We start from the raw sequence: 25,937 nt of genomic DNA, 5'->3' as shown, positions 1-25,937 counted from the left end.
CCAAGGACTCGCCAACTCACTGGCCCTTCCCCCCACTCTCCAAGACCCCCACCTAAATTTCTAGTCTGAATTTCTCTAATCTTCAGCTTCCAAACCCCCAGCTCACACGCTGCTCTTTCTTCTGCTAGATGAAAGAGCTGTCTCCACCAGAAAGCTCTTACCCCTAGAGGTGCATGCAGGAGCTGTTAAAAGTCCCCTTTTCACCCCTGCTCAGATAAATGAATGATGGAGCTGCAGAAACCTCTCATTTCAAGACTTGTTTCTAGGCACTGCATGGATCTGATCACTCACTTTGACCCCCTGCTATTTTCCAGCAGCCTTCCCAAGGCATGGACAGCAGCGTGCACCAGTGCAGCGACGGCCCCTCTGACCACACAAAGCCACGTCCTCACTCCCCTTCCAATGTTTCTCAGGATTCACTGAACAGCCCCACAGCTGAAGGGAGATGATCAGAGCCCTGTCCCATTGACCTCTACAGATCAGAGATTGCTGAACCCCCCCGGTGAGCCCCAGATCCCTTCGGCCACCTCGCCAAGCCCCCTGCTGCTGAGACAGCGGCCGTGGCCCCAGGAGCATGGCGCCGGCACCCACCTTTGCAGCTCCTCCTGTCCTCGGCCAGCTGGAAGGAGTTGTTGCAGTAGCAGGCCGGACCACTCAGCGTCGGCACGCAGTGGTGCTGGCAGGCCAGGGCCGTGCAATTTGCTAATTGCTCTGAGGAGAAAGGGGATGGAGAGGAGAGAGGGTCAGAGGTGCAAGCGGCCACGCGTGCCAGAGCCCTGAGCCCGGCCCGGCCTCGCCGCAGGCGGTGACACCTTGGAGTGCCCAGAGGCCTGCAGAGGCTGGAGGAGAGACACGGCTGCCTGGCTCGCTGCTCCCCGTGGCGCAATTTCTGTTCAAAAGCACCCACGAAGCCTTCACATCTCCCAGTGCTCCCAACACACGAAGCAGGCCAGGGCTGCTGGGCGGCCTCTGCAGCTTCTGCCTTGCTCCACCACCACACAGCAGCCTCCAACGTCTCAAGGTTATTTAGCCCCAGGCCTCGTTAGCCTGCTGGGGGTCTCTGGGGAGGGGATGTGCAGTGCTACCTGGCTCCTTCGCCACCAGGCCTGAGGGAGGGCAAGCAGGGTGCCCAGCCTCTCTGTGTCACAGTGGGGCAAGAGCATGGCCGCCCCAGCTTGCCCCTTAACACCGGCAGCGGTGAGAGGCTACCGCAGCCCAACCAGCACACACAGGGCCAGGGCAAGCTTTCACAGCAGAAGGGATGCTCGCTGTGCCAGACGAGAGTGCATCAGCCCACAAAGGCCTCATTGTCTGGGGGGGCGACTTTCACTGGGTTTTATTTTCTCTGCTCACCCTGCCTAACCCAGTCATTTTGGTGCTCAGAGGGCGCTGAACTCGGGTCCCAGCAAATCTGCTTGCAGAGGGGAAAAAACAGAGTGTGCCTGCAGCCGCCCAACCACGCGCCTCTGCAAACCGGGACAATTCGGCTCTTTCCACATCCCCGTTAGCAGGAGGAGCAGAGCTCGGGTGCTGCGCTCGCACGCCAAGGGACGTCCCATGGCTTCTCCACCCCGTCGCCTCCCAGCCTGCCCAAACGCTGCTGCCCGGAGGTTGTCCCGAGGTGCAGGAATTCAGATCCCAAGCCCCACTCCTCCCCAGCCCTTGCAGTATTTGCAGAGACAAGGCCCTACTGCTGGGTGACCGTACCTGTCCTGTTCCCAGCCCCTTCGGCTGCAAAGCATCTGCACCCAGACCCCTGCCCAGCCTTGCCAGGACCAGCTCCCCTCTGAGCCCTCCAAACCCCACGGGCCTGCCCCTGCAGATCCCCCCCTTTCTTCTCTCTCACCCCCCTGCATCTCCTCCTCCTCCCAGAGCCACATCCAGATGGGAAGTTTCACGAGCAGCCACCCTCAGCCAGAGTCCCCGACACGCAGCGCTGGGAGCCCTCGGGCTGCTGGGGTTGAAGCGGCAGCGCTGTGGGGGGCTTGGCTGGGCAGGGGGGACACGCAATCCTACAAGGCTGCAGCCGCAGAGGCTCTTCTCTGTGCTTGGGGCCAGGGGGGGCCTTTGCTGGCTGCAGGAGAGATCTTCCTCCTCTGCTAGCACTGAGGGCCAAAATGACCGACTGGAAATGTTGCCCCTTGCATGTGTAATAGTTTAATAAGGCAGGCAGGGCCCAGCTGACTTGTTTACAAGGTTTATCAGCTTTGGCAAGCCCGGCTATTCATTTCAGATTCTTATCTCCTCACTGAAGCACCACATGCATCCAACAAAAAAGAAAAAACCCTCAAGAATGCAGGGTCTTAAGCAGAGAGGGCAGGGAAGACAATGGAGGGAGTTTCAGCACAAAGGCTCTAATTGCATTTCTATCTCCTATGGGTTTTTGCAAGGGCAGCAGAGGCTCCCCAGTTCTGCAGATGGGGCTCTGCATCTTTCTGCGGGACAAACCTCCTGAGGGCAGAGGAAGCTCACGTTTATCAGCGAAAGACCTCAGGGCAGAGAGGCCAGGTGCAAAGGGCAATGGGGGGAGCAGGATGAGCTGTGATTATCCAGCAGGCCAGAGCATGAACCAGCAGCAGGGCCTGGGGCTCCTCGTTCAGGCCTGAAAAGCTCCACACCCTGCTATCGGATGCAGGATGAACACATTTGCCATGGCCCGGCCAACCTCAGCTCCGCCCCGACCTCTGGAGAGGCTCCGCAGCCTCCTTCTATCAGCGCGCCCAGCTGGGCAGCGCTCGCTGGCAGGCAGCATTACTGCAGAGGCAGCACGGGTTCAGCAGCTGCCGCCCCGAGTGCCCCGTGTCCCGTGGGTACACGGGGCCCCCAACCCGCAGCGGGGATGTGCACTGGCAGCGAAGAGTAGGGCTGGAGCAGCACGGCCACCGGAGCAGCAGGACACGGGTGACGCCTTGGCACATGCTCCGAGTCCTTCTGCAGCAGCAAGGCTGCGCTCTTCACTGCCACCGTGCAGGAGAGCAGCCGCAGGCACCAGACCCGGCCGCCTCCAGCCCCTTCCCCACACACTTGCAGCCCTTCCAGGAATGGCCTTGGCTGGATGCAGGCAGCATTTGGGGCCATGCCACGCACCACAGCAGCGCACGCTTCTCACTTCATGCCTGCTCCAATTGCTGCCTTCAACTCCTGGATAATCCTGCTCCGGGCCAGATTAGCAGCACCCCTCCCTAAACCTGGAGCAAAGGCAGGGGCTGGTATGGGGTTTGGGATCAGCAGCAAAGAAATGCCTCCCTGCCAGCTGTGGGTACCGGGGACCTCAGCACCCGACGCAAACAAGAGCGAGGATTTGGGCCCGCAGCATGCCCCAAGCTGCGAGCAGCAACACAGGGTTGCCAGCACCCAGCTCCTGCCTGGTGCACGTAGGCCACGTGCTGCCCCACCATGAAAAACCAGATCCCAATTAACCAGTGGGACCTATTAACTAAATATTAATGGTCAGAGTGTGCAAAGCAGCACGAGCACCCCTGTATTGCTTCTGCCGGCGCTGCCCCAGGCGGCACCAACCAGCCCCAGCAGCAGAGGAGCTCCCAGCTCAGGGCCGGGGCAGGAGGGAGCCACTCGTGGCAGCGTGTCCCAGGCCCAGCATCAGGCTGGGGGCGATGGAAGCTCAGCCCAGCCAGAGCCCTCTGCCCGGGGAAGGGACGGGGCTGGGCAGAAGGCACGCTGCTCGCCCAGAGCCGAGACCCAGCTCCGGGGTCAGCCCAGGACACATGTTTCTGCGCGGCTAAGCTGTGCACCAGGCAGCCAATGCACATTGATTTTGGGAGAGTTTCCCAACAGGATTAGCAACCAGGGACTGGCCAGGAGGTGGAACAAAGCTCCTGGAAAGAAGGAAAAAAACATACCAGTATCTTTTATCTGAACCAGAATCCGAACTCTCCAAGCTTTTAAACCCAGGAGACAATGCAGCTATTTAATGGCCTGCAGGCTCAGGAATGATGGGCATTTACTTGCAAGCGGCTCTGGATAATCTCCGGCCCTGCTAGCTGCCAGCAAGCGCTCAGCTACCCCTACACTGGCTGCCTGCAGCTGGGAGAGGGGAGCACGCGAGCACATTGGCACCGGGGCAAAGCAGTTACACAAAGCACCAAGGCGACACACCTGAGGTTGCACACGGGGACTCACCCCAAACAAGAAAAAGGGGACCCCGGGACTCTCACCACGGTGGAGGAGGAAAGGAGGCCAGGAAGGTGTTTCATGACACAGCCCACCTTCCAGCAAGTCCTGTGTGTCCACAGAGGGTAGCTGGGGAGCAGACCCTCACCATCCCCCAGACACCTACCCCGACAGTGCGGCCCTTCGTCCGAGCCATCGAAGCAGTCGTGGAGTCCGTTGCACAGTTTGCTCATGTGTATGCACAGCTCCGTGCCCAGGCAGTTGTGTTCGTTGGGCTGGCATCGTGACACCTTGCTCTGAGGACCTGCAAGACAGCAAAACGCACAACTGTCACCACGCAGAGCAAAAGCAGCACCCAAAGTAGCCAACCGGCCCCAAATCATTCCAGCTCCCGTGGCAGCCTGGGACAAAACCAGCCCCACTTGCCCACGCCAGGCTCTGCCCTGCTCCGACACCCCCAGCTCTTGCCCGGAGGAAGCTCATGGACAAGCGCTGCGTTTCCCTTTCAAAGCAAGCGGGACTGCTGCAGGCACAGCTGTTCAGGAGGAAAAGCACGAACCCTCTGGAGTAAGCTTTCCCTTGTCCATCACAGCATGCAGCCTGCAAAACAGCAGAGCCCCAAGCAGCCAGGGTGGAAGGGGAGCCCTCACCCAGCCCCAGCGAGCCCGGCCAAGGAGACGAGCACCCTGCAAGCCTCCACAGCCAGTCCTCGGGCACCCGTAGGCGCTGGGACATGCCGAGCAAGTGAGGCACCCCCGAGGCACTCGCCATGGCACCCCCGAGCTCCCCGTTTTGAACCCTGGGAGGTCGCCCCCACCTCCCCAGGGTCCCACTCGCTGCCGGAGCACCGGGAGCACCTGGGGCCAGGCGGTGCCCAGACAGCACCGAGCACAGCGGGTCCCCATCCCCCGGGTGCCCAAAGCACACCCACAGATGCCAACAGACTTTTTCTCAAAAGGCGACTGTGCCGGCAAGCTCGCAGGGGGCCATTAAGAACCGGGGTTACACGATACAAGGAGACTTAATCTCCGTTATTAACTAGAAAAATTACAAAGGAAGCAAGGCTTTATTTTTAAGCTTCTCAGAAAAGAAGCACGGCATTAAGACAAACAACAAAACACACCATAAAACAAGTAATATCCCGAAGCCCTGCTAAAAGCTCCCCCAGTGTCTCGGTTCCAGCCCCACTTCACCCCAGGCAGGGAGACAGCTGCCTCAGGGAGCTGCGCGTGGCTGTGCCCCGAAACTGCCTGGGCTTGTGACACGTGGACTGGAGAGCTCTGAAAGCCTGACCCCTTGCAAGGGCTCTCCTGGAGTCCCTGTCCCCAAACCTCTCCAGGTTTTAGGGCTGAACAAGGAACTCTTCAACAGCTCTTACCAGAGCTAACAGCGTAGCTCGACTGGGTCAACAGCAGCACGCCAGAAAAATAGCAAAATCCCATTTTACGGTGAGACAGCAGCTATTTCTGCTGTGCCTTCCCAGCAGCAGCGCACACCACACTCCAGCCTCACAGGCAGCAGGGACGGTGCCGTGAGCGGCTCCCCACGGGGCACCACGTCCTCCCGCAGCAGGCGAGGAGCCAGGCTGACCCAGCAAGGGCACCTGAGCACATGCTGAGCCTCCCGTCCAGGCCTGGTCCCGTTTTAGACAACTATTTAGACCAGCAGCCACCTTTATCTGGGACTCGGGTAGCCCCGCTGGTGCAGCGTGTCCTAAATATGCCGGAGCTCTCCCTCGCCGGGGTCCGGCCGTGCAGCCGCGGATCCTCAGCACGCGCGGTGACCTGCGCTGCGCCGCTCGCTGCCGGCCGCTCGGCCTCACCTGCGGCTCAGCTTTTACTTCCTGCAAGCTGCCGAGTTATGCCGAGCGTGCTTTTAACCCCGGCCCTGGGGCTACCAACAGGTGCTGTTAAGCGAGGACCACACGCGTTCTCCTGCACCTGCGGCCGCCACGGGGACACTGCCAGCCCCCGGCACCAGGCAGCGACCCTGCCCCTTCCCCTCTGCCCCGGCAGCTACCAGGGCTGTGGCCGAGCTTCCCCTCCGAGCCCCGTTTCCACCATCTCTGCCACCACAACCCGTGTTTTCGGCACTGCCTAACTGGAGATGGAAGCGTGTGGGGCTTCTCTCAGGCTGATTCCCCGCAGCTGAGCCTCAGCCACAGGCCAGCAGCACACGACAGCTTCCCCTTTTCCTTCAAAGCATCCAGGACAGGTAAGTTCTTGCATTTCCCTCCCAGAACACGGCAGAGGGACCCAGCCTCCCTGCGCTGCAGAGCACGAGGAAGCCTCTGCACAGCCATCCAGCCTCCCCGACGAAGAATCAGCAAGTGGTTCCTTGCCAAGCAGACAGAGAAGGCTGGGTTTTTCCCCCCTCTGCCCTTCTCAAATGAACCAAACTCTTTGCAGAAATAAAGTCCGGCAGGAAAAGCACCGCGCGCTTCTGCTCCTGCGGAGGCAGGCAGGGCACCGCTCCCACACCAGGAGGAGCCCGCGAAAGCCTCCCGCCACGAGCACACCACCACGGCTCCTCACGGAAAGTTCCCAACTCGTCGCGGTGAAAAACTTCATCCTGCTTTTGTCCATTTCGTGCAAAGTGACTAACCCTGGGCGTATTGAATAACATGCCCTTTTTTTATTGAATAACATGCCTTTTCTTGCACAAGAGGTGCCCAAAGAATGGAAACGCGAAGGGCTCCAGCTGCCAGATGGCTCCCCACGCACGCGGGCTACTTTCCCAACACATTGCAGTATGTTTCCAGTTAGCCGACTCGCTCTGCACCAGGGAGGTGGGCTCCTCGGGATGGGGATCCGAGGTGCGTGAGATGGGAACGCTAGTCCGAGGCTCACCGCAGCCACCGGCACGGCGCTTCTCCCTGTCCCAGGGCACAGCAGCACCCAGCAGACCCCTTCCAGGAGGATCCCTCCCGAGGTGCTGCTGCGGGGCTTTCACTTCTCCAAGGGGGCTGAACCGCAGCACTATCTAGGCACCAAGTAATTGCAAATTAAGGGTTAATTAAGTACTATCAATAAGCGGGCCAAAAGAATGGAGGCACTGAAATAAAGTGCACAGTTCATCAGTCAAAACTGATCTGCCGTGTCCATTATTCGCCAGCAAAGAGCCTGGATCAAACTACTTATCACAAACAGGGCAGGATTAATCTACAAGCCACTTTGTTTGCTTTTGACTGTGTTGGCTCACTAATAAATGAGCCAATTTATTACATGTGACAAGCTTGTGGTACACCCCAAGGAGCTGAATTAGACAGGAATTTTTAACCTCTAAAAGCCACTTGGAAAGAAAAAAAAAGAAAAAAAAAGAAAAAAAAAAAAAAGAAAAAAAAAGAAAAAAAGAAAAAAAGAAAAAAAAGAAAAGAAAAAAGAAAAGAAAAGAAAAGAAAAGAAAAGAAAAGAAAAGAAAAGAAAAGAAAAGAAAAGAAAAGAAAAGAAAAGAAAAGCAATTCTTTCCCCTGTAAATACAAGCTGTAATTGACTTGGCAATGGCCCAAAGAAATGTGAAGTGGGGAAAGCTGCAAAGGAGCAGATGGGAACGTGACCCTGTGTGGGCAGGTCCTGCTCATGCCACCTGGACGGAGGGCAGCTCCCTTGGGTCCTCTCCCTTGGTTTTATTTCAGGAGAACACCATGCAAGAAACACCTAGATAAAGTGCTGCTGCATCCTCATCGCTCGATTTTTCCTCCCTGCTGCGAGTTCTCTTGCCCGACATCCTCGCAGCCACACAAACCACTGTGGACCAGCATGAAACCATGCAGCTCAGCACCGACCCCACTGCCTCAGGACCGCATCGCAGCAGGGCAGTTGGGAAATGAGCCCTGTGGCTGTGGATGACATTTTCACAGTGACAGGATGGGGTTCAGGAGGGGCAGAGTGGCTGCGATGCCCCATCTGGGCTCGCAAGACCCTGCACGGACAGCCTGCTTGAGAAGGGGCTTTCTGGAAGGCAGAGACACCTGGCAGCTTTGGAGAGACCCCCAGACCTGCTCAGCCCCATTCCTCACTCCTCTGGAAAAGCCTTGGCACATCTTCCCGTTCAAGTGGCATTTCAAGACATCCACACCGACCACTCCCTGGACCCAGGCAGGAAAGGAGGAGGCGAGAGCATCGCCACGGACCAGCAGCCACCGGGCAGCGACCACGAGGGCTCCCAGCAAGGGCTCCACACGGGGCGGCTGCGCCAGCACCACACCAAGCACCGGGTGAGAACGGGGAGCCGAGCGCTTTAAGACCTCCTCGATACCCAAACTGACGAGCCGTGCGATGCCGGATCCTCGCAAACACCCAGGTAGCTTTGCAGACTGTGGGTCCTCATGCGTCTGCAGGAAGGGTGCCGCTGCCAAGCCAGAGAGGAGAAGCATGACTGTGGCTCAGTGGTGGCAGCGTGCGGGCAAACGCAGCCAGGCTGCCCCAGGACATCCCGCGGGGGCTGAGAGAGGCCCAGGCACGAGGCCAAGTGGGGATGAAGCAGCCAGATGACAGTCGTAGCTCAGCCACCGCAAATTCATTTCTCAAAGCCCTTCATCTCCCTTGATTTTCAACTGGACGGAGGCTCTTGTCCAAGTTTTTTCCCCAAGAAAGCACCATGGAATGAAAAAACAACGGGGAAAGAATCAGCGCAAGCCACTTGCATGGACACAAGCGCAGCCACTGAGCTTAAAAAGGGAACTCTTCCTATGCTCGGCTAACACGTGAGCAAAGCCAGCAAATACTTAAAAGGATTCCCCAGAGAGGAAAACCTTTCACATAATAGACAGCATTTCAAGAGACTCCGACATGAGTACATTACTGCAACGTAAATAACCCTGCCTCACTGCCAGGGTACGAAAGGGTATGCCAAGCAGTGTGTAAAAGCAGTGTTTGCAGCCTGGGTTTAAAAAAAAAAAAGAGAGAGATTAAATAATAGTAATAAAAGTCATTCTCTCCCTGCCAAAAAGATAAGGAGGATGAGAGCCTTCTGGAAGCCCTGGTGCCAAAGCAGCGTGAGAAAAGCTTGCCTGGCAATCCCAGAGATACCGGGCCCTCCACCCTGCGTGTGCTGGCAGGTCAGACCATGCTCGCGCGAGCCCAGGCAGGAGCCTCCCTTCATGCCCCTGCCCCTGGGAAAGGGGCAGACGGGCACAGGCTCCGGGCCAGATGTGGAAGCTCAGCGCTGAGCGCTGCCCAGCCAGCACCATACAGCAGCCCGGGACTGCCCCAACCTCCCCGAGTCCTGCCGGGTGCAGGGAAAAGCCAACGCACCTCGCTGAGCGTCGGCAGCGCGTCGCACAGTCACTGCCGAGGCAGCAGGGCATGGCTACGGATTCAGTCTCTAAACTGAATTTTCTGCTGCAAAATCAGGTTTTGCAGCCTACCGTGCTAAGACAGACACGGAGGAGACTCCTGGACCGTCCCGTGACGCTGTGAGAGCAGAGGACACGCTGGTCCTTGATTCACGCCTGGCACGACACCCCTACCCGTCTGCCCTGCAGCGCGGAGCCGGCGGGCAGTAGCATCCCGTGCTCCGTCCCTGCAGAGCAGCCGCTGCAGTGCTCCTGCCGAGGGGTCTGCACAGCCCGGAGAGCCCAGGAGTGAGAGTCCCAAGGGGCATCAGCACCTGGGGCTTCAAAGCCTGGTGGCGGAGGAGGACAGCGTTGCCTTCCAGCCTCCCAAGGGGAGGCAGCAAGCAGGGAGGAGGCTCCGCCAGCACCCACCAGCGCCGCTCTTGTGGTGAAGAAATAGGGGAAAAAGGTAAGAGCTGGAAAAAAGCATCCAGGCTGTCCATCTACCTATCCAGATGGATAAAGAGAGCACGGTTAAACGGGGCACAGGCATGCACAGCTAGCGGAATACGTCAATCAGGACGGATTTCTTCCAGCGCTGGGAAAGGCCTCCAAGTCTTCCTGCAGTAATTTTCCAGGGCTGCTGATTGACTGGAGCCAGACAGCCCATCCCAGCCCCCTCATCCCTCCCACGGAGGGGATGGTTGCATCATTTCGCCTTAAGAAACAAATAACTCCAGCGCCGAACCAGAGCCTGCTTCCGAAGAAACCTTTACGCCAAGCGCAGCGGCAGCTGGGGGAGGACAAGGCGCCTTCACTCGCCGTCGAGCGGCAGCTCCCGGCTTCTCCTCCAACACTGGACACCAGCACCTGGGCTTCGGCCTCAGCTGGAGCGAGCAGCAGCATCTGCTGAAGCCACCGCTGCCCAGCAGGCACAGACAGGTCCCCGCTCCCCCATCCTGGGGTCCCAAGCCCCCTCCCCATGCTCACCACCACCACCACGAGGGCCAGGGGAAGCACAGGGCGCCACCGCCACCTCGCCCCTCACAGCAAGGTGCTTGCAGCATCCCTGCCTTCGGGAGCCTGGGCTTTCCTCACTCAAACCCGTTTGGATGGAAACCAAACCCAGCGGTGCCCAAGTCCCAGGAAACCATTGCAATACGATGGGTCACAGCCCCCATAGCGAGAGACACCGGGGGGCAGCGGCTAGGGAGATGAATGGCAGACAGACAGATGGACGGATTGAATTCCTGCTGTAAGCGGCACCCGGTGTCCCACCCCCAGGGCGCTGAGAACTCGTGCGCTACTGGAAAGCGTGAGCGGAGGTAGAGCAGTGGTGCGATGACGCCTGTTCAGGACCCTCGAACGACCGTGCAGTGAAAGAGCGAATGGAGCAAAACGCAAAGAAAATTATTAGGAAGGAAAGTCATACATACATATATCAGGTGATTCATCCGAGCCATCGGGACAATCCTTTTCCCCGTCACAGCGCCAGCCCTTAGATATGCACGTAATCTGATCTTTGCATGCAAACTGTTTAGGGCTACATGTCTTCGGTGCTGGATGAGAAAAGAAATAACGATAATAAACATGATCAGTTTCTTCCCAAAGACAAGTTATTTAAAAAAAAATAAAAAATAAAAATTTAAATTAAGGACTAGATTGCTTTTAGTTTGATTTCTTTCTAATGGCTCAGCGAAAGTTTTAGCCTGGCATCAAATCCATCAACCTTGCCCCTAAGGAAAGGAGAAAATTTAAACTGAAACATTAATTACACTGCGAGAAAACAGGAACTGAGATCCATGATGCACTAACAGATTTTAAAGATCATTTAACTTGGATGAATTAGCTCCTGGGAGCCAAAGGCGCTTTATTTTCTATGCTAGACAGTAAAAAAGAAAGGGAAAAAAAATGAGAAAACCCAAACGAGAGCAAATTAAAAAGGAATGTTTTCAAATCGAGCAGCAGCAGCACAGGTGCTGCCTGTTCGTGCGGGTGCAAGGGCCGCAGGCACCCACCGCCTCCTCGCCTGCACCCCAGCCACACACCGGGACGGGGACGATGACTGCCCCAACCCACCCCTGCAGGCAGAGACCCTGTCCTCCGCGCGCAGACCGCGATTAGAAGGGAAAGAAACCAGAGCGGAGCTTCCTTCCCCCCAGCACTGCTGGGCTTCATTTCTCTGGACAGCAGAGGCTGAAAGAAAGTTCTTTCTTGGCTAATCCACAGCTGGCTGTGACAGCGCCAAACTTTAAAAAGAAAAACGCGTATGTATTTGTACAAATAAAACACACGCACGCAGCACGAGCGGAGCCAGGCAGCTCGGAAAGCATTACAAGGCAGGGCGGGCAGCAAAAGTTCAGGTGGTTGCTGCAGGTGAGAGGGTCAAAGCGCAAAGCCCCAGCTCCATCCCCGAGCCCCCGGCAGAGCCACACCGCGGCAGGGACGTGCACCGGCAGTGCCAGCCCTCCCCGCCTCCTCGCCAGTCTCTTGGCATGTCGCGTTTTCCCGAGAGACTCAGCTCTTTGCAGCAAACACCTCCACGCTGATTGCAGCTTTTGTTATAAAACAGCAAGCCCGAGCCCTCGGGGAGGGAGGAAATCTTGAAAACACAACCAAACGCAACTCTGAATGTTTGTTAAAGGAGAAGGCAGCACAACACGCGCAATCCCAACAGGTATCTGGTGTCGTCCCTTGTCTTCTGCTCAGCTCCCCTCTCCATGGATCCTGTCACTTCGTGCACAGCCCACGGTGAGGGGGGGTCTCCGCATGTTTCCAGGCGGCTGCAGCAGGCAGCAGCACGGACGCGTGCCCAGCAGCGCTACTGCTCGTTTCATGCATTTCATGACCCAGCTCGCTCTCTGGTTCCTGACGGACCAGAGGAGGTGCCGAGATTCCTCGCTGACCTGTGTTAGGAACAGGAGATGTCTCCTTCCTCCCTGCTCAGCAGCCTTTTGCTCCGTCTGTGCTGCTGGGGAGGAAGAAGGGCAGAGCCCCATCCCCTGCCCAAACCCTGGTTCCTAAAGGAGGGGGAAACTCTCCCACCTGCCCTTGCACCCTGTGACTACTCCAGTTATTGCCTAGACCCGCAAAGGGGCTCTGTTTGCCCCCAAACTTGTCTGCTTTCTCCTGAAATGCCTGATTGGTTTGATTGAAGAGTATTGCCTCCTGCAAACCTGCCTTCGCTCAGGTCTCTACAGCATCAGAAGCGTTGGAGCTGCTGCTAGACGGAGACGTTCGATACCATGACACGGAATTTAGTGCAGTCAAGATGGAGACTGGATGTATCAAAATGGATGAAACACCCACAGCTGTGAGCCCATGCCAAGCCCTCCGATCCCAACACCATTCCTAAGACAACCAGCTTAAAGCCAAGTCCCTCCTGTTCCTCCTGCAGGACCCGGCAGTGCGGGACGGGACGGCAGGGCATCCTACGGGGCCGTTTGTCCCAGGTGCTCGGGCTCGGGCTGACAGTGATGAAACACGGGACCACTGGCTGCAGGAGCAACCCCTCCTGCTGGGCATAGCTGGTGCCAGCCCTGCTACGGAGCCCATGGTCACCACGGGGTCATTTCCTCTCTGCCCCAGGGACAGGTCAGACCCAAAGCAGAAGGGGCTGCACCCTGCTGGGCACCCGCTGCCCACTCAGGGTCCCCACGAGCACCCCGAGCCTGGCACCCGCACCCCAGCCCTGGGGGCCACATCCCCACCTGGGCCAGCTCTGCCACCCCCCTCTTCCTGGAGGAGCTGATCTTCCTCCCCCATCTCTGAGCCACAAGTTTACCCAATGCAAGATTCATTAAGAAAACCACAGCAAAGAACCGACACTCCCTTGGATTTCCTGCTCTCCCTCATCCCCCGAGGTTTCCAGCAGCCACAACGTGACCTACCGCCGCACGCACGCACCCCGACGGCCCTCGGCTGAGCCCAGCCCCAGCTCTTCCCTTCCTCCTCACCCCCGAGGGGAGCAGGAGCTGGTTTATGAGGGCAGGCCCCTGGCAAGCAGCTCCAAGCCTCCTGCCCAGCACCTACACTTCTGCTGGCCCCCAGCTGCTCAAAGTCCCCCAGGTTCGTGTCTACACAGGAGATGAAGCCAGGCCCAGGGCAGGATCTTGATGCAACCGGTTTATTTTGCACTAGAGACACCCATCCTGAAACAGAGATGCTCACCAGCAGCACGGAACATGAGCCCCTCTTCCGAAGACGTCATCCCTAGCTACCAGCACCTAAATCTTCCAGACCAGCTCCGTCTCACGGACTGGCTGCGGTTAGACAGACTGAAGGAGAGCAAGTTCTCCTGCTGCTTGCAACAGCTCCCCTACGCAGGAGCAGAACATGTGGGATTTCTTCCAAGCACTAAAACATTGCTCATATGCTTTTTTTTTTTTTTTTGTCAGGCTTCACATGTGTCATGGTTTGCCGTCAGGAATGCCACCCCTGTAGACACGTACTTGGCTCGCACCTGCCTCTTCCCGGACATGGCAGTGCACGTGCAGGTCTCCAGCTAAGTCAGCTGCAGGGAAAAAAGGTGCTTCCCCAGCACAGGTGAGCCCCAGGGAACGGTCTCACTGCACCTTGCCGCCACGGGTGGCGTTAACCTGCCACAAAGCTGTGTCTGAACTGGGCTCGGAGCTCAGACTGTCCCCGCCGTCACTCACAGAAGCAAGGATCGCCTTGGAAGCACAAGCCTGCACCACTGCTGGTGGCTCTGCACAAGGAGAAGAAAGAAGATTGCTTCCCTTTTCAGCCACTAGCTCTCCAAGCTTCTCGGTAACAAAACGCACTTTCTGTTCCTGCACAGCATGTTCCTAGTGAGTTAAATAGCCTCCAAAATGAGTGTCAAGATGCCTAAATGCCAGGTGGACAATTAGAGAAGGTGTCTGTTAATGCATCGTTCACAATGAGCCAAGTTTCTTTTTGAAAGCCAGGCGGCCGCATCAGCAGAAGCGGCAATCTCAGCGGAGAGAGGAGCTCCAACTTTGGGTAGGAGAATAAAGAAGCCTTCATGCAGTGTACAATGGCCAGCTCAGACTGCAGGGCCAGGACAGCTGCAAAAGCCTTCCATGGAAAACATTTGCCTCTTTAGCAGTCCGAGGAGAGATCCTCGCTTAAAAATAATTCAAAAGGGACAGAGGGGGAAAAAAAAATTGTACTCAAAACAGCAAATGGTTATTTCGGTACAAAAAAGGGCGCCCTTCTCTAGGGAGGGCTGGGGGCGCCTGTCCCAGCAGGGAAGCGGAGCTGCAGCAGGGTCTGTTGGGGCAGGAGAGGACCCGGACCCCGGCGGCACCTCTCGCTGCCTCAGTGATGAGGGCAAACGAAGTCAGCACCGCAACGCAGGCAGCCAGAGGGCTTCGTGTGGACGTGCAGTGGGTTCAGAATTTTTTTTTTTAAGTGTTAGCAAAAAAACACACAGCAAAACACGTTTCATCTTTGCCTAAGGCAAGAAATCAACACTTCTACTTTAAATGGACTATTCTGGGAGGCTGGTGAACAGAAGGTCCTCACCTTGAGTAGAAGCCAAATTACCTTCAGTGCACAGATGACTATGGCATAAAAACCTAGATAAACTGGAAGCAAACCACAAAAAAAAAGTTAAGGAACTTCCTCCTTAAGCAAGCCATACTTTTCTACTCAACCCAATTCTTGCTCCTCTCCTTGGAGGAGGTGGCTGGCTCTTACTTCGCAAAGGAAACAGCACTGGCAATAAATATGGACTGGAATGAGCATGATTTGCAAAACAGATGTTCTTGGGGGGGGGGGGGGGGGGGGGGGAGAATAAATCCACTCCACATTCCTCATAGGCCTCTGTTCCCCAGCTACTCCCCTCCCCTCCATGCTAGCATATACGGTCTCGCGCAATGGCCAAGCCTGCCAAAACACACATCTCCTGCGCTGCGCACGCAGAGCCGGGCTTGCTCTGAACCCTGCTCCAGGACGCACGTCAGGCTTGCAAACTCCATCCGGGTACTGAGCCCCAGCAGCTAGGGACCAAAAAGGGGCGACATAAACCAGCTGAGCCTTCAAATTTCCCTGCCAGACCCCCTCCCCCCTCAGAGCTGGCTACAGCTGCCACCAGCACAACCACTGGGATGCTTCAAGGTCCCCGAACATCGCCCTTGTGAGCTTTGCCACAGCAACACAAAAACCTGCAAGGTTGTTCTGGAGGGCAGAAGTCTGGCACGAAATTATTGAACCTCTGGAGAAGGGGGGGATGGAAAAGCCCCAGCATCCTGGTGCGTGAGGGATGAAAGGTGGCATCATTTGTGCTTCAGTACAGCCCCAGTCCTCACCTGCACCGGCACTGAGGCTTTGCCGAGGGGGCACTGGAGCACAGTTTACAATCCCATCTCCATCCCCTCAGCGTCCCTCCCTCTCAGTTTAACTCTCCAGATGTCCCTTGGCCAGAGGACAGTGCAATTTAGAGGCTGCTTTCCCAAAACAATGATCGGGCGCATGCACCTCGCATGACTCCTCCAGGGCCCCAGCACGCAAGGCCACGATGCCAAACTGAGACTTTCCAAGTTGTCCTATTAACTGAACACAAAAATTAGTCATCCTATGCTTTCATTTTTCTCTACAATCTCCCCCACATCATCCATTCTTTGTTCTCAAGTTTTGGGGTGGGGGGAGAGTGATTTATTCATTTTTTGTGTTGTCAGGACTCTTCAAATTCTCCAGAATTTCTCTGTAGCCTGAAGACAGACAGGCACGGAGAGAAAAGATAAAACACTGAGGCATGCGCACACCTCGATTCCTTCATGATGCCTTGAATGCAGGGACCAGAGCTTTGTTACAAAGCCATAAGGCCAATGACAAAAAATAATAAAATAAAATAAAATAAAATAAAATAAAATAAAATAAAAACCACAAACAGGGAGAGCAGAGCCCAGAAGGGCCATGACTTCCCCCAGCCACTCAGGCATTTCTGCACACAGCGTGCAGAATTTGCAAGCTCATGGCTAAAGTAAATTTGTCAGGTCCTTTGGCTCTGAAAAACTAGACAGGATAATAGAGACATTTAAAATAACAAAACTTAGATCTTGCAGTCACATTTTGTCAAGGGGGGGAGACTTATTTGTTTGGTTTGCATTTAAATACAAGATCTCTAAACAGTTCAAATGCATTTTTGCCATTCTTCCATCTGGCCCCCTCGTATGAGAAGATTCAAACCAGACCCGCTGCTCCATCAGAGCTGCTATTTCCATGAATGACGTTGCTGTTCGCACTCCGAGCTATTCCCATTTGGAGAAGCCGCAGGTATGCGCTGTTTGGAACTTATTTGGGTTGGAGGGGGAGGGGCTGGTTCAATTGCTAAGTAAATATTGACTTTAAAATACGCATTTTTTCCCTTTTCCTTTCAAGTCTGCCTATTGCGTCTAAATCACAAGGCATTAACTCTGGGGTTTTTTTGTTGTTTTTTAGGGGATTTTGTTTTGTTTTGTTTTTTAATAAAAGGACAATTTTGCAAAGAAAAGCCTGCCTCAGCTTTGCAAGAGAGGTTTGAACGGAAGCAAAACGCCATTCATAAGAAACACGCGCATCTGTCCCTGGGAAAGAGCTGGCTGAGGGCGAAGAACATCGGAAGGCATCTTTGAGCCGGCCTCCTCAGACCCGGCCAGCTTTTAGATACAGCAAGGAGCTGAAAACCACCCTGAAAATCCCATCCAAGCAGAGCACTGGTGGACCATCATCTTCAGGCACGTGCCTCGAGCATCCCCCAAAGCGTGCTGCGAGCTTTTGCAGATTTTTCGCCTCTGGCTCGTGCTCGCCGACTGCCTCGAGGCAACATGGGGGATGCTCACGTACTGAGGGTGCTTCAAGGTCTCGCAGCAGCCCTCAGACACAGAGGGCCTTGCCCGTGCCCCGGCTGCTCCCAGAGGCTGGCCTGGACCCTTCGCACAGAGACCATGCTCCGTGCATGCTCCCATCGCCCACAGGAGGGCACAGAGGGAGCAGCCCAAGGGTGCCGGGACCCCAGCTGCCCCCACCACCCGCCTCCAGGCCCCAGCTCCCAGCCAGGCCTCGGCACCATCACCATCACTGGGGCAAGAGGCGGCACTGCGGCCTGGCCGAGGAGCAGCCAAGGGATGAGCCACCGTGGGCCCATGGCAGCCACCACCCCATCCTCTGCCCGTTATTCCTTTATCGATTCAGACAAAGGATGAGAGGGGAATGTGGAGCAAGAGAAGGAACAACGAGGGGTGGCAGCAGGGGCTGGGCTGGCTCCCCGTAAGGGAGGACAGAAACGGAGATGGCCAAAAGCGGCCATCCCCAGCGGGGAGAGGGGGAAGGGGAATAAAATCATATTGCGACTTCCAAGGGCTCCTTTCATCTCCACGCACCGCGGTCACCTGACTTCAAACAGATCCAGGGGGAGACGATTTAAACGCTAACACGCATCAGGAAATCTGGACGCGCTGGGAGGAATGCGCTCCCCCCGCCAGCCCAGCCCCTTCCCCTCCTGCTCCCCAGGCTCCGGGCAGCTCAGCTGCCTTCAGACAAAATGCATTAAAAAAAGGGGGGGTGGAATTTGCATTTTAAACCAAATTCAGAAGCTGAGAGATCTGTGCTGGAGTGAGATCCCCCCGTCCCCCCCTTCTGCCTCCAGACCCACAGATTGATCCTTAGAAGAATGAGCTAAAAAATGGCAGGAGATGAAAACAGATGAAATGAATCCACGGCATTTTCAGAATTGGAGGGGAAAAAAAAAGCTTGATCATACAAAATGTGGTGGGGAGGGGCAGAAGGGGCAGGCTCCAGCCACGCAGCAGAGGGTGTTTCAAGAAAGAATCATGCTTTTTTTTTTTCCTCCTTTTTTCCTTTTTTTGCAGCTTATCTGCAATTTAAATGAAAACAAGAAAAAGAGAAAAGAAAAAAAAAAGCATTTGCAGCCAAGAGAAAGGGGCTTAATTCCTCTCGGTTCGGTTGGAGGGGCTGCAGCCGTGCCTGGCTGGCAGCCACCCCTTCTGGGGGTGGCTGCCCCTTCCCCTCCCCACATGAGGCAGAGGGGTGAGGAAGAGGCATTGATTTGGGGCAGGAGACCCAGCCAGATACTATGGATGCCGTGCACGATGTTCCCCCCTCCCCCCCAGATCCCGAACATCCCCTGCCTCCTCTACCTGCTCGGAAGGTTTTATTCCCTTTATTTATTCTAGCAATAAGAAGTAGGATGTTTATACCATTGGCAGTTTGGAACCCAAACAGAATATAGCGTTCTGCACCAGAGGCAGTTATTTATGGCTTGTGGCTAAAGCTGATAACGCTTCCCCCAGAGACCTGCCTGCATTGTGCAATAAAGCAATTGCACATTATAGATTAATAGGCATTTCATCTGGATAGCTGAATCACAGGGCAGGACTCTGCAAGGAGCTAAATGACAGAGCCCAGGGCTGTGTGAGGCGAAGGGGCTGGTAGGGCCGGCAGCAGGCAGGGGGCTGCGCTGGGCAGCAGGGCGCTCGACTGCATTCGGCCTGGGACGGGCATCGGCCAGCCAAGGCTCTAAAAGCGCTGGAGCCAGGCCAAAACCATTGGCCTTAATTCATTAGTCAACTCAATTTCGCTGGCTTTGCAAATAAGGACTTTGTCTAAAATGGGGAAACGGACCAGAATAGCTATTGTGAACCGGGAGCGGGCAGAAAGGGCCCTTTGAGAGGACACTCTGCCGGAATAAAAGTCACTTTTATCCCAGAATAATTAGCGTGCTCTGAGTACACTAATTATTCCAGCATAAAGGGACTTTTATTCCCAAGAGGAGAGTGCCACTCGGGGAGCTACTCTGAATTCAGGTCCACCTGTCCGTGTGAACGCCGTCTCCCGGTCCTGCCGCTCTGGGGGCGACCCAGCCTGCCGACACTTGTGACACCCACGGGTCCGGGGATGGACGGACCTGCAAGCATCCGCAGGGTGGTCACCACTACAAGTCCAGACCAGGCTGTGCCATGCAAACTTGGGCTCCCACCCCAGCCAGCGCTGGGAAACACCAGACCCCTGCCCCATGCATGTCCCCTGCACTAGGAGGAATAGGTTGAACAGACCCAGCTCCATCATCTGCACAAGCTGCCAGGTGGTTTTCATGAGCCCCATTGTTTTGGGGAGCAAACACCTCCTGCAGCTCAGGGGGACAAGGTCACGAAGCCACCGCGGCACCAGCTGCTATTTCAAGGTCTCCCCAGGAAAACCTCAGGCTCCTGCTGAAGAAAACAGCACAGGGAAGCAGAGCAATACTGTAACCCCTCCTGCTCCACGCGGACAGCATCTCCAGCTGCTCTGCCCAAGCTGGGATTTGGCTGTGACCTGCTCAAACGTGGCCGTAGCTACAGGGAGGCTGGGAAAAACTCCCCCGGCCCATCCCCTCCTTGCCTCAACGGGAGCTGGAGCCTGTCTAGGAGGAACACACCCCAAAAGCAAACCCGACCTGCTCGCCCAGTGATAGCAGACTTGGAACAAAAACGCAGCCTCCAAAGCAGGGTGGGGAAGCATCCCCTGGCTCAGGCCTCCCCCGCAGCAGCACCTTGCAGACACAGCGTGCCAGACGGGTCGCAAGCACGCACCTCAGAGGCGGCGGTGCAGGATTGGGAAACACTTGGGGTTTCCTCAAGAGCATGCTAACAGGATGCCACATCGCACTGTGGCTTTGCTGAGCACTGCCTCATCCCCCTCCGCACCACTGATTGCCCACGGCCCCGTGCCACACACAGCCAGCGGCCTCCACGGGCCGACGCCACTTCCCCATGTGCCTGGAGGAGGATTTCCCTGGGCCAGGCCCCGGAGGAGCCGAGTCAGCCATGCCAACCAAGCGCTTCGCACATCCAAACGCCCGGCAAGGCGAGGGCAGGTGGAGGCAGCAGAGGGGACGTGGCCAGCGGCAGGGCTCCAGCCCCGCCGCCTCTCCGCAGCGCAGCCCCCGCCTGCACCGCTCCTCGGCCGCCCCGCGCAAGAGCTGGCCCCGCTCCCGCTCCTCGCCGCCGCTATGCTGGCCGGGCGCCGTTCCCCCACCGCAGCACTGCGGCCCAGACACCCAGGCCGGGCCATGGCCGAGACGCCGTGCCAAGAGCGCTGCGCGGCCCCACGAGCCGCAGCTACCACCCAAACAGCAAGCTCCAAGCTCGAGCAGGGAGGGGAGGAAAAAAAAATAAAATCCAACAACAACAAAGAACCCCAACGCTGTGTCCCAGGGTCGCCGCACAATACCCGGGCTTGTTGCTTCTGCTGGCAAAAGGCAGCTCCGATCAGCTGTGCAAATTGCAGAGTAACCCGGCCGCATCCATGCACGCAGCTCGGGCCAAGGACAAGGGCAGCGTGGGGCGGGCAGAGCCCCCATGCCCCCAGGGGCACCCCCGGGGATGCAGCCGCTGGGCTGGGTCTTGAGAGGTGGAGGGAAAAAACAAAATCTTTGGCATGGTGGAGTGTCCCATCTGCTTATAACTGGCAAAAATGATTAAAGAGGAATCTGGTACAGTTATGTCTGGTCTGATTTTGTGTCCCAGACATTACTCTGCCCCCTTGGCATCTCTACCAGCACAGCTATGACCGCCTAACTGCTCGTCTGCAACAGCCTGGACATTCCATGGTGCTTGGACCTGGTGTGCCCGTTCCTACCTTCTGCCAGCTGCAGAAAAAGGAGCTTTGAGATTTCAGAGAAGCTGAAAGAGCACAGGGCAGGGCAGGTTTGGGAGGGATGCTGGCATCAGGCAGCCGCAGAAGAGAAAACCAAACTCATGAGCACAATGCTGGGCTCCAAATTCCACAGAGAAAACCCGCTGCAGGCCATGAGAGGAGACACTTGAGTGAACCCATCTGGACAGGCTCCGGCAGGAAGCGGAACCTTGCCGCGGCCACACGGGGTGACACGGAGCGGAGCAGGATCTCGCCCACCTCCCGGCCAGCCCCACAGCCACAACCAGGGCCGCGTGTCCCTGTGGCACAGATGAAGGCAGCACCACGGATCCCTCCATTCATGCTTTCAGGAGGCAGGGAGGAAATTCCCCTGCTTGGCAATAACCTCGGAAGCCCCGGTGCCCTGCTCTGGGGCAAAGGCCGGAGCTGGCCCCAAGGACGGACAGACAGACACAGCTCGGACCCCCCGCTGCTGCCCTGGGAGGCCATGGATGGCGCCTGCCCTCCCCTGCCAAGGCAGGAAGGTGTCTGAGCCCCTACGCCCCGCAGCTTCCGTGCAGGCCTTTGGAAGTGCTGTCGCTGTAGGAAGTATTAAAGCCAACTGCTTCCTTTTCCAAACAATAAAAAAGCACTACAACAGAAGGCAGCGGGCCGGGGGAGGAAGCCATTCACAGCCCGGCTCCTTCCCCAGCATGCTGCTGGGACTGGAGCTGCTCGACTGCTGTGCACGACGGCTCCAGCTCCCTCCTGGCTGCACACCCAGGAACCAGGACCCATGCTCGGCCCCAGGTGAGGCTGCTGTGAGCGGCCGCACGTGCTGGGTGCCCAGAGGCAACCCCACAACAAGCAGACCAGGCTCTGCAGAGCTGTGTTGCTGCAGGACAGGAGCAAGGTGCAGGGTCACTATTCCTCCCCAGTGTCACAGCTTCACCCACACAGCAAAAGCCGTTTTTTTTTGTTGTTTTTTTTGTTTGTTTGTTTGTTTGTTTTTTAAGGTCAAGATACTCAAAGCCTTCAGCAAATTCTGAGCACAGCACAAAAAGAAACTTGCAGAACCCCGTGGGCTGGAGCGTGCAACCAAGATGCCAGGAGGCTCCCGACCTGGGTGCAGGAAAGCAGAGACAAGGGAAACCAAGTCGCAATTAGCCCCAAGGAGACTGATTAACTGCTATAGTGCCATGGCTACTCCAGCGTGGCCTGTCGTGCCAGCAAACTGAGAGAGGCAGAGGTACACTTGACTGTTCATCAGATACAATGAGCTGCTGTGCAGACCCGTGATCCAATGAGCGCCGGGTCCCTGCGCTCAGACGTCTGTAGCGGCGCCTGCAAACAAAGAGCTGCACCATATTAAGTAAATGGACTAGATTGATGCGTTTCAAAGCTCTAGGCGGATTAAAATAACAATTTGCCTGGCAGCCCACAGAAAACAAAACCTAGCCACATCTCAGCAAGGCTGAGGCAGAGGAGCAGCAATACGAGGGCTTGGAAGGCGCTCGTTTCACCCCCGGCAGGAAACCTCCTCAGTTCATTCACTAAGGGATGGAAATCACAGCCCTGAATCCAGCAGCAACTCCAAAAGGAAAGCAGTCAGTCCGTCTCCTTCCCCAGCCCAAGTTACTGAAGCTAATCGCCTGCCGCAGGTTTCTTTGCCCTTCACCTGCCAGTCACGGCCCCACGTGCCCAGCCACGACCCAGAAACACGCGCTCACCCTCGCTACTTGCAGTGCTGCCTTTTCATTTGGAGAAACGGCATCTTGCAGGAGGCTAATTAGTCCAGACAATTAAAGATGAAACTTCCAACTCAATTAGACGCTTTCCCAGTCACCTGCAACTCACATTCAGATGCCTCAGTCCACATTTTGGAAGAAATCACAGACCTGCTCTCCCCCTCCCACAGCAGACGAGGCCACCCACTGCCCCCACAGCAAGGTTCCCCCGGGATCCCCCAGGACCTACGGGCCACCAGCAGGGTCCTGCCCAGCCCCACACTGCCCACCCCGTGAGCCTGAGCTTCAGGCGCGCTGGGACTGTCTCTAACCCTGCAAAGCATCCGCGTGATTGTAGCTTTCGTCTGCTCGGCTTCCTTGGCTAAGAAAGGACACAGTAAGCCTATATTTAGCACCAGAGATGGATGGACTGCACTGGGGAAAGCAACCTCACACAACGGAATAAGATCCAGCAAAACAGTCCTCGCAACCCACCCAGCATTTTTCCTTCTTAAAATAAGAGGCGCGGAGCGAAGAAAACAAGAAGTTTGAGCTGAATTAGAAAAGGCTGAAAATATTTGCTGCTGCTGCTTGCCGCTGGCAGGACGGGCTGCCAAGGTACATTAAATGTAAGTGACTGAAAAGTTAAGTCAACAGCAAAAACTGGTCTGTAAATAACTGCAAGCTGGTCTCGCACTGGCTTGCGAAATACGAAGGAGAGGAAAGCGCATCTCTGTGCGGACGGCGTTGACGCTCGCTTGGGAACGCCACCAAAGATGGCACAGACACGAGACCTCCACAGGTGCCGGGCACAGTACCGGCCCCCAGCCCAGCATCACCTGCAGCCCTGGGGCCCCCACCAAGGAGAGGAGCAGGCAGGGGCCGCACGCGCAGCACCGCCAGTAAGCGTCCGGCACGGCACCGCCAGGCCGGCACTGGACGTGCCCCCAGCGCACAATGCCGCTCGCTGACCTTCACCAGCGTCGGTCACGTGGCTGTGATACCGATGGAGTTCAGAAACACACACCTCCTCCCCCTCGGGGATAGCAGCTTCTTAATTTACAGCGCCCAGCAGGACTCCGGGCACACAGCGTGCGCAGCGGCAGCAGAGGGGAACAGGCCACGAACCGGGGACCTACGCCCCATCTCCTGGCAGCCACGCGCGGAGAGGACACCGACAGGGATGGAGCCAGAATGCCCAATCCAGAAGGCAGCGGAGATAAAAATTCAATCCCAGCACAACGAGAGCCTTGTCTGCTTGGCAAAGCATAGAGCCCACAGGAAGGAAACGGGTTAGATGCGTTCACCGCTCGCAGGCTGAGTCAGCCGTGCACCGCCGCGACGAGGAGCAGGCGCAATCTCCGAGGAGCCCATTTCCCAATCCTGGGATTGCTGGATTCTTCCCGACTTATCCGTGGGGTTTCAGACAGCTCTCCTACACACCCAGGCATTTCAGCCAAGCTCTGCGACTTGCTGGGGAAAACCGGGAGCACGATGACTTTGCACTGTGCCGAGCCGCACGGCACAGACAGAGCAGTGGGCTCTGGGAGCGCAGCCAGGACTCGCCTGTGGGTTAGCGGTTGAACAAGGTGCTCGACACGCATCGGGGAACCGAAATCTTTTCGGCACATGGAAGAGGAACCTCCTGCCCCATGACAAGGCCACGGTCTTGCCCGCTGGTTGCTGTCACATCAATAGTGCCAACTCAGCCAGGCTCACGAGCACCCAGCCCTGACCGCAGTGCTCTGGGCTGCGCCGCCCCCCCAGAGCTGCTGTTTCGGGAAGCATCCCCTTGCACCCTCTTCCCAGGGCCAAGGGGGCATATGGAGGCGCATGTGCCCTGCACGGGACGGCAGCGGGCAGCCCAAGCTGACCAAAGCCCCACTGAACGATCACCCGCAGCAGGCTCGGGAACTTATCCCAAAGGTGCAACCAAAATCCCCGCGAGCCGGTTGCAGACCGGGTTCAGCACCTGCACAAGGGGCCACAGCATTGTGCACGCCGGCGTTCATCTCCTAGAGGAAGGCGCCGGGCAGGGGCTTCCCCACACGGGGCACAGCAGGGCCCTCGCTAAGGATCCCCCCAGCAGCGCCACACGAGGAAGCCAACATAAAAGGTTGCTTTGCAGATGTCCCACGTGCCCAGTATCCCTCCGAGGCTGGCGCATTCACCTCCAAAACCCGCAGGGATGTTCCCTCTTTCTCCAAGAGCCAGGATCCCTTCTGCCCAAGGACTCTGCCCCTCGTTCCCTCCCAGCCCCGTCTCTCCCTGCTCAGCTCAGCCACAGGAAACACCAGGAGCTAACTGGGATGTTATTGCAGCCCTCCGGTGGCCGGGGTCCCCTCCGCCCTCCCCAGTGAGTAGGCGGCCGAGCACAGCCCCTCGCGGTGCCTTGCCAAACCACCCCGCGGGGAAGCGAGCAGCCTCGCTCGGACCACACCACCACCAGCACCACATCCCGGCATCTTCCTGCCCTCCAAGGGCCCCGCGGTGGAACGGCTCCGTCCGCGGGCACCTCCTGACCCCTGGGCAAGCCGCCAGCTCCCGCCTCCACCCTGTCCCCCAGCACTGAGCTCCAGAGGACCGTGGTTCTGGGGACACCGCGGAGCAGCTGCTTTGCACTATTTTTTTCGCCCCCTTAGCTTGCCCCTGCTTATCAGCCGTTGTTTCTGCGAGGGGAAGTCCCCCCATCCCAGGACGGGTGCAGCGCTGCTGCCACTGCTTGCCGGCTCCGCCGAGGAGCACGGTGCCCACAGCTGGCCAGTGACAGACCCGTGCCAGACCCTGGCACCCTCTGGGCACATCAAGGAGCACGGTGCCCACAGCTGGCCGGTGACAGACCCGTGCCGGACCCCAGCACCCTCCAGGCACATCATGGCCTCAGGCATGGGCGGCTCCACGCTCGTAAGGAGCCTGCTCCTACCAGGGCGGTGCCAGGCAGGCAGGACGAGGGCAGTGCCAGGGCGGAGGCATCGCCCCACCCTGCCTTGCAGCCAGCCCCAAAACCAGCTCTGGGTCGCTAAGACCCCCCCCAGACGAGCCTCCCTCGCTAAGTGAGAAAGCATCTGTGCTTCTCTCCCCAACCCTTCTCTCTGCCAGGTTCCTGGGGAGTGAGTCACTCCTGCAAAGCTATATCGAGACAGTTTGGCTTCTCCCCACATCCACACCTTGCCAATCACACAGGACTGCAAGGCTCATCCTACTCC

The 25,937-nt window shown here is 57.1% G+C and overlaps 1 protein-coding gene across 1 annotated transcript in view; it reads right to left on the bottom strand.

Moving 5' to 3' along the window:
* LRP1 (LDL receptor related protein 1) overlaps window positions 1-25,937 on the bottom strand; it is an 88,710-nt gene that overhangs the window by 59,658 nt on the left and 3,115 nt on the right. Inside the window, exons 2-4 of the mRNA XM_035570226.2 lie at window positions 10,843-10,965; window positions 4,298-4,435; window positions 592-711 (exon numbers count right to left, since the gene is read on the bottom strand). Of these exons, the coding sequence (XP_035426119.1) occupies window positions 592-711; window positions 4,298-4,435; window positions 10,843-10,965 (381 nt within the window). The remainder of the gene's footprint in view (window positions 1-591; window positions 712-4,297; window positions 4,436-10,842; window positions 10,966-25,937) is intronic.

Source organism: Cygnus atratus, chromosome 29 (assembly GCF_013377495.2).
Source record: "Cygnus atratus isolate AKBS03 ecotype Queensland, Australia chromosome 29, CAtr_DNAZoo_HiC_assembly, whole genome shotgun sequence".
Classification (NCBI taxonomy): Eukaryota; Metazoa; Chordata; class Aves; order Anseriformes; family Anatidae; genus Cygnus; species Cygnus atratus.
Note: the sequence above shows the minus strand (reverse complement) of the source record. Positions and strands in the feature narration are given on the sequence as shown.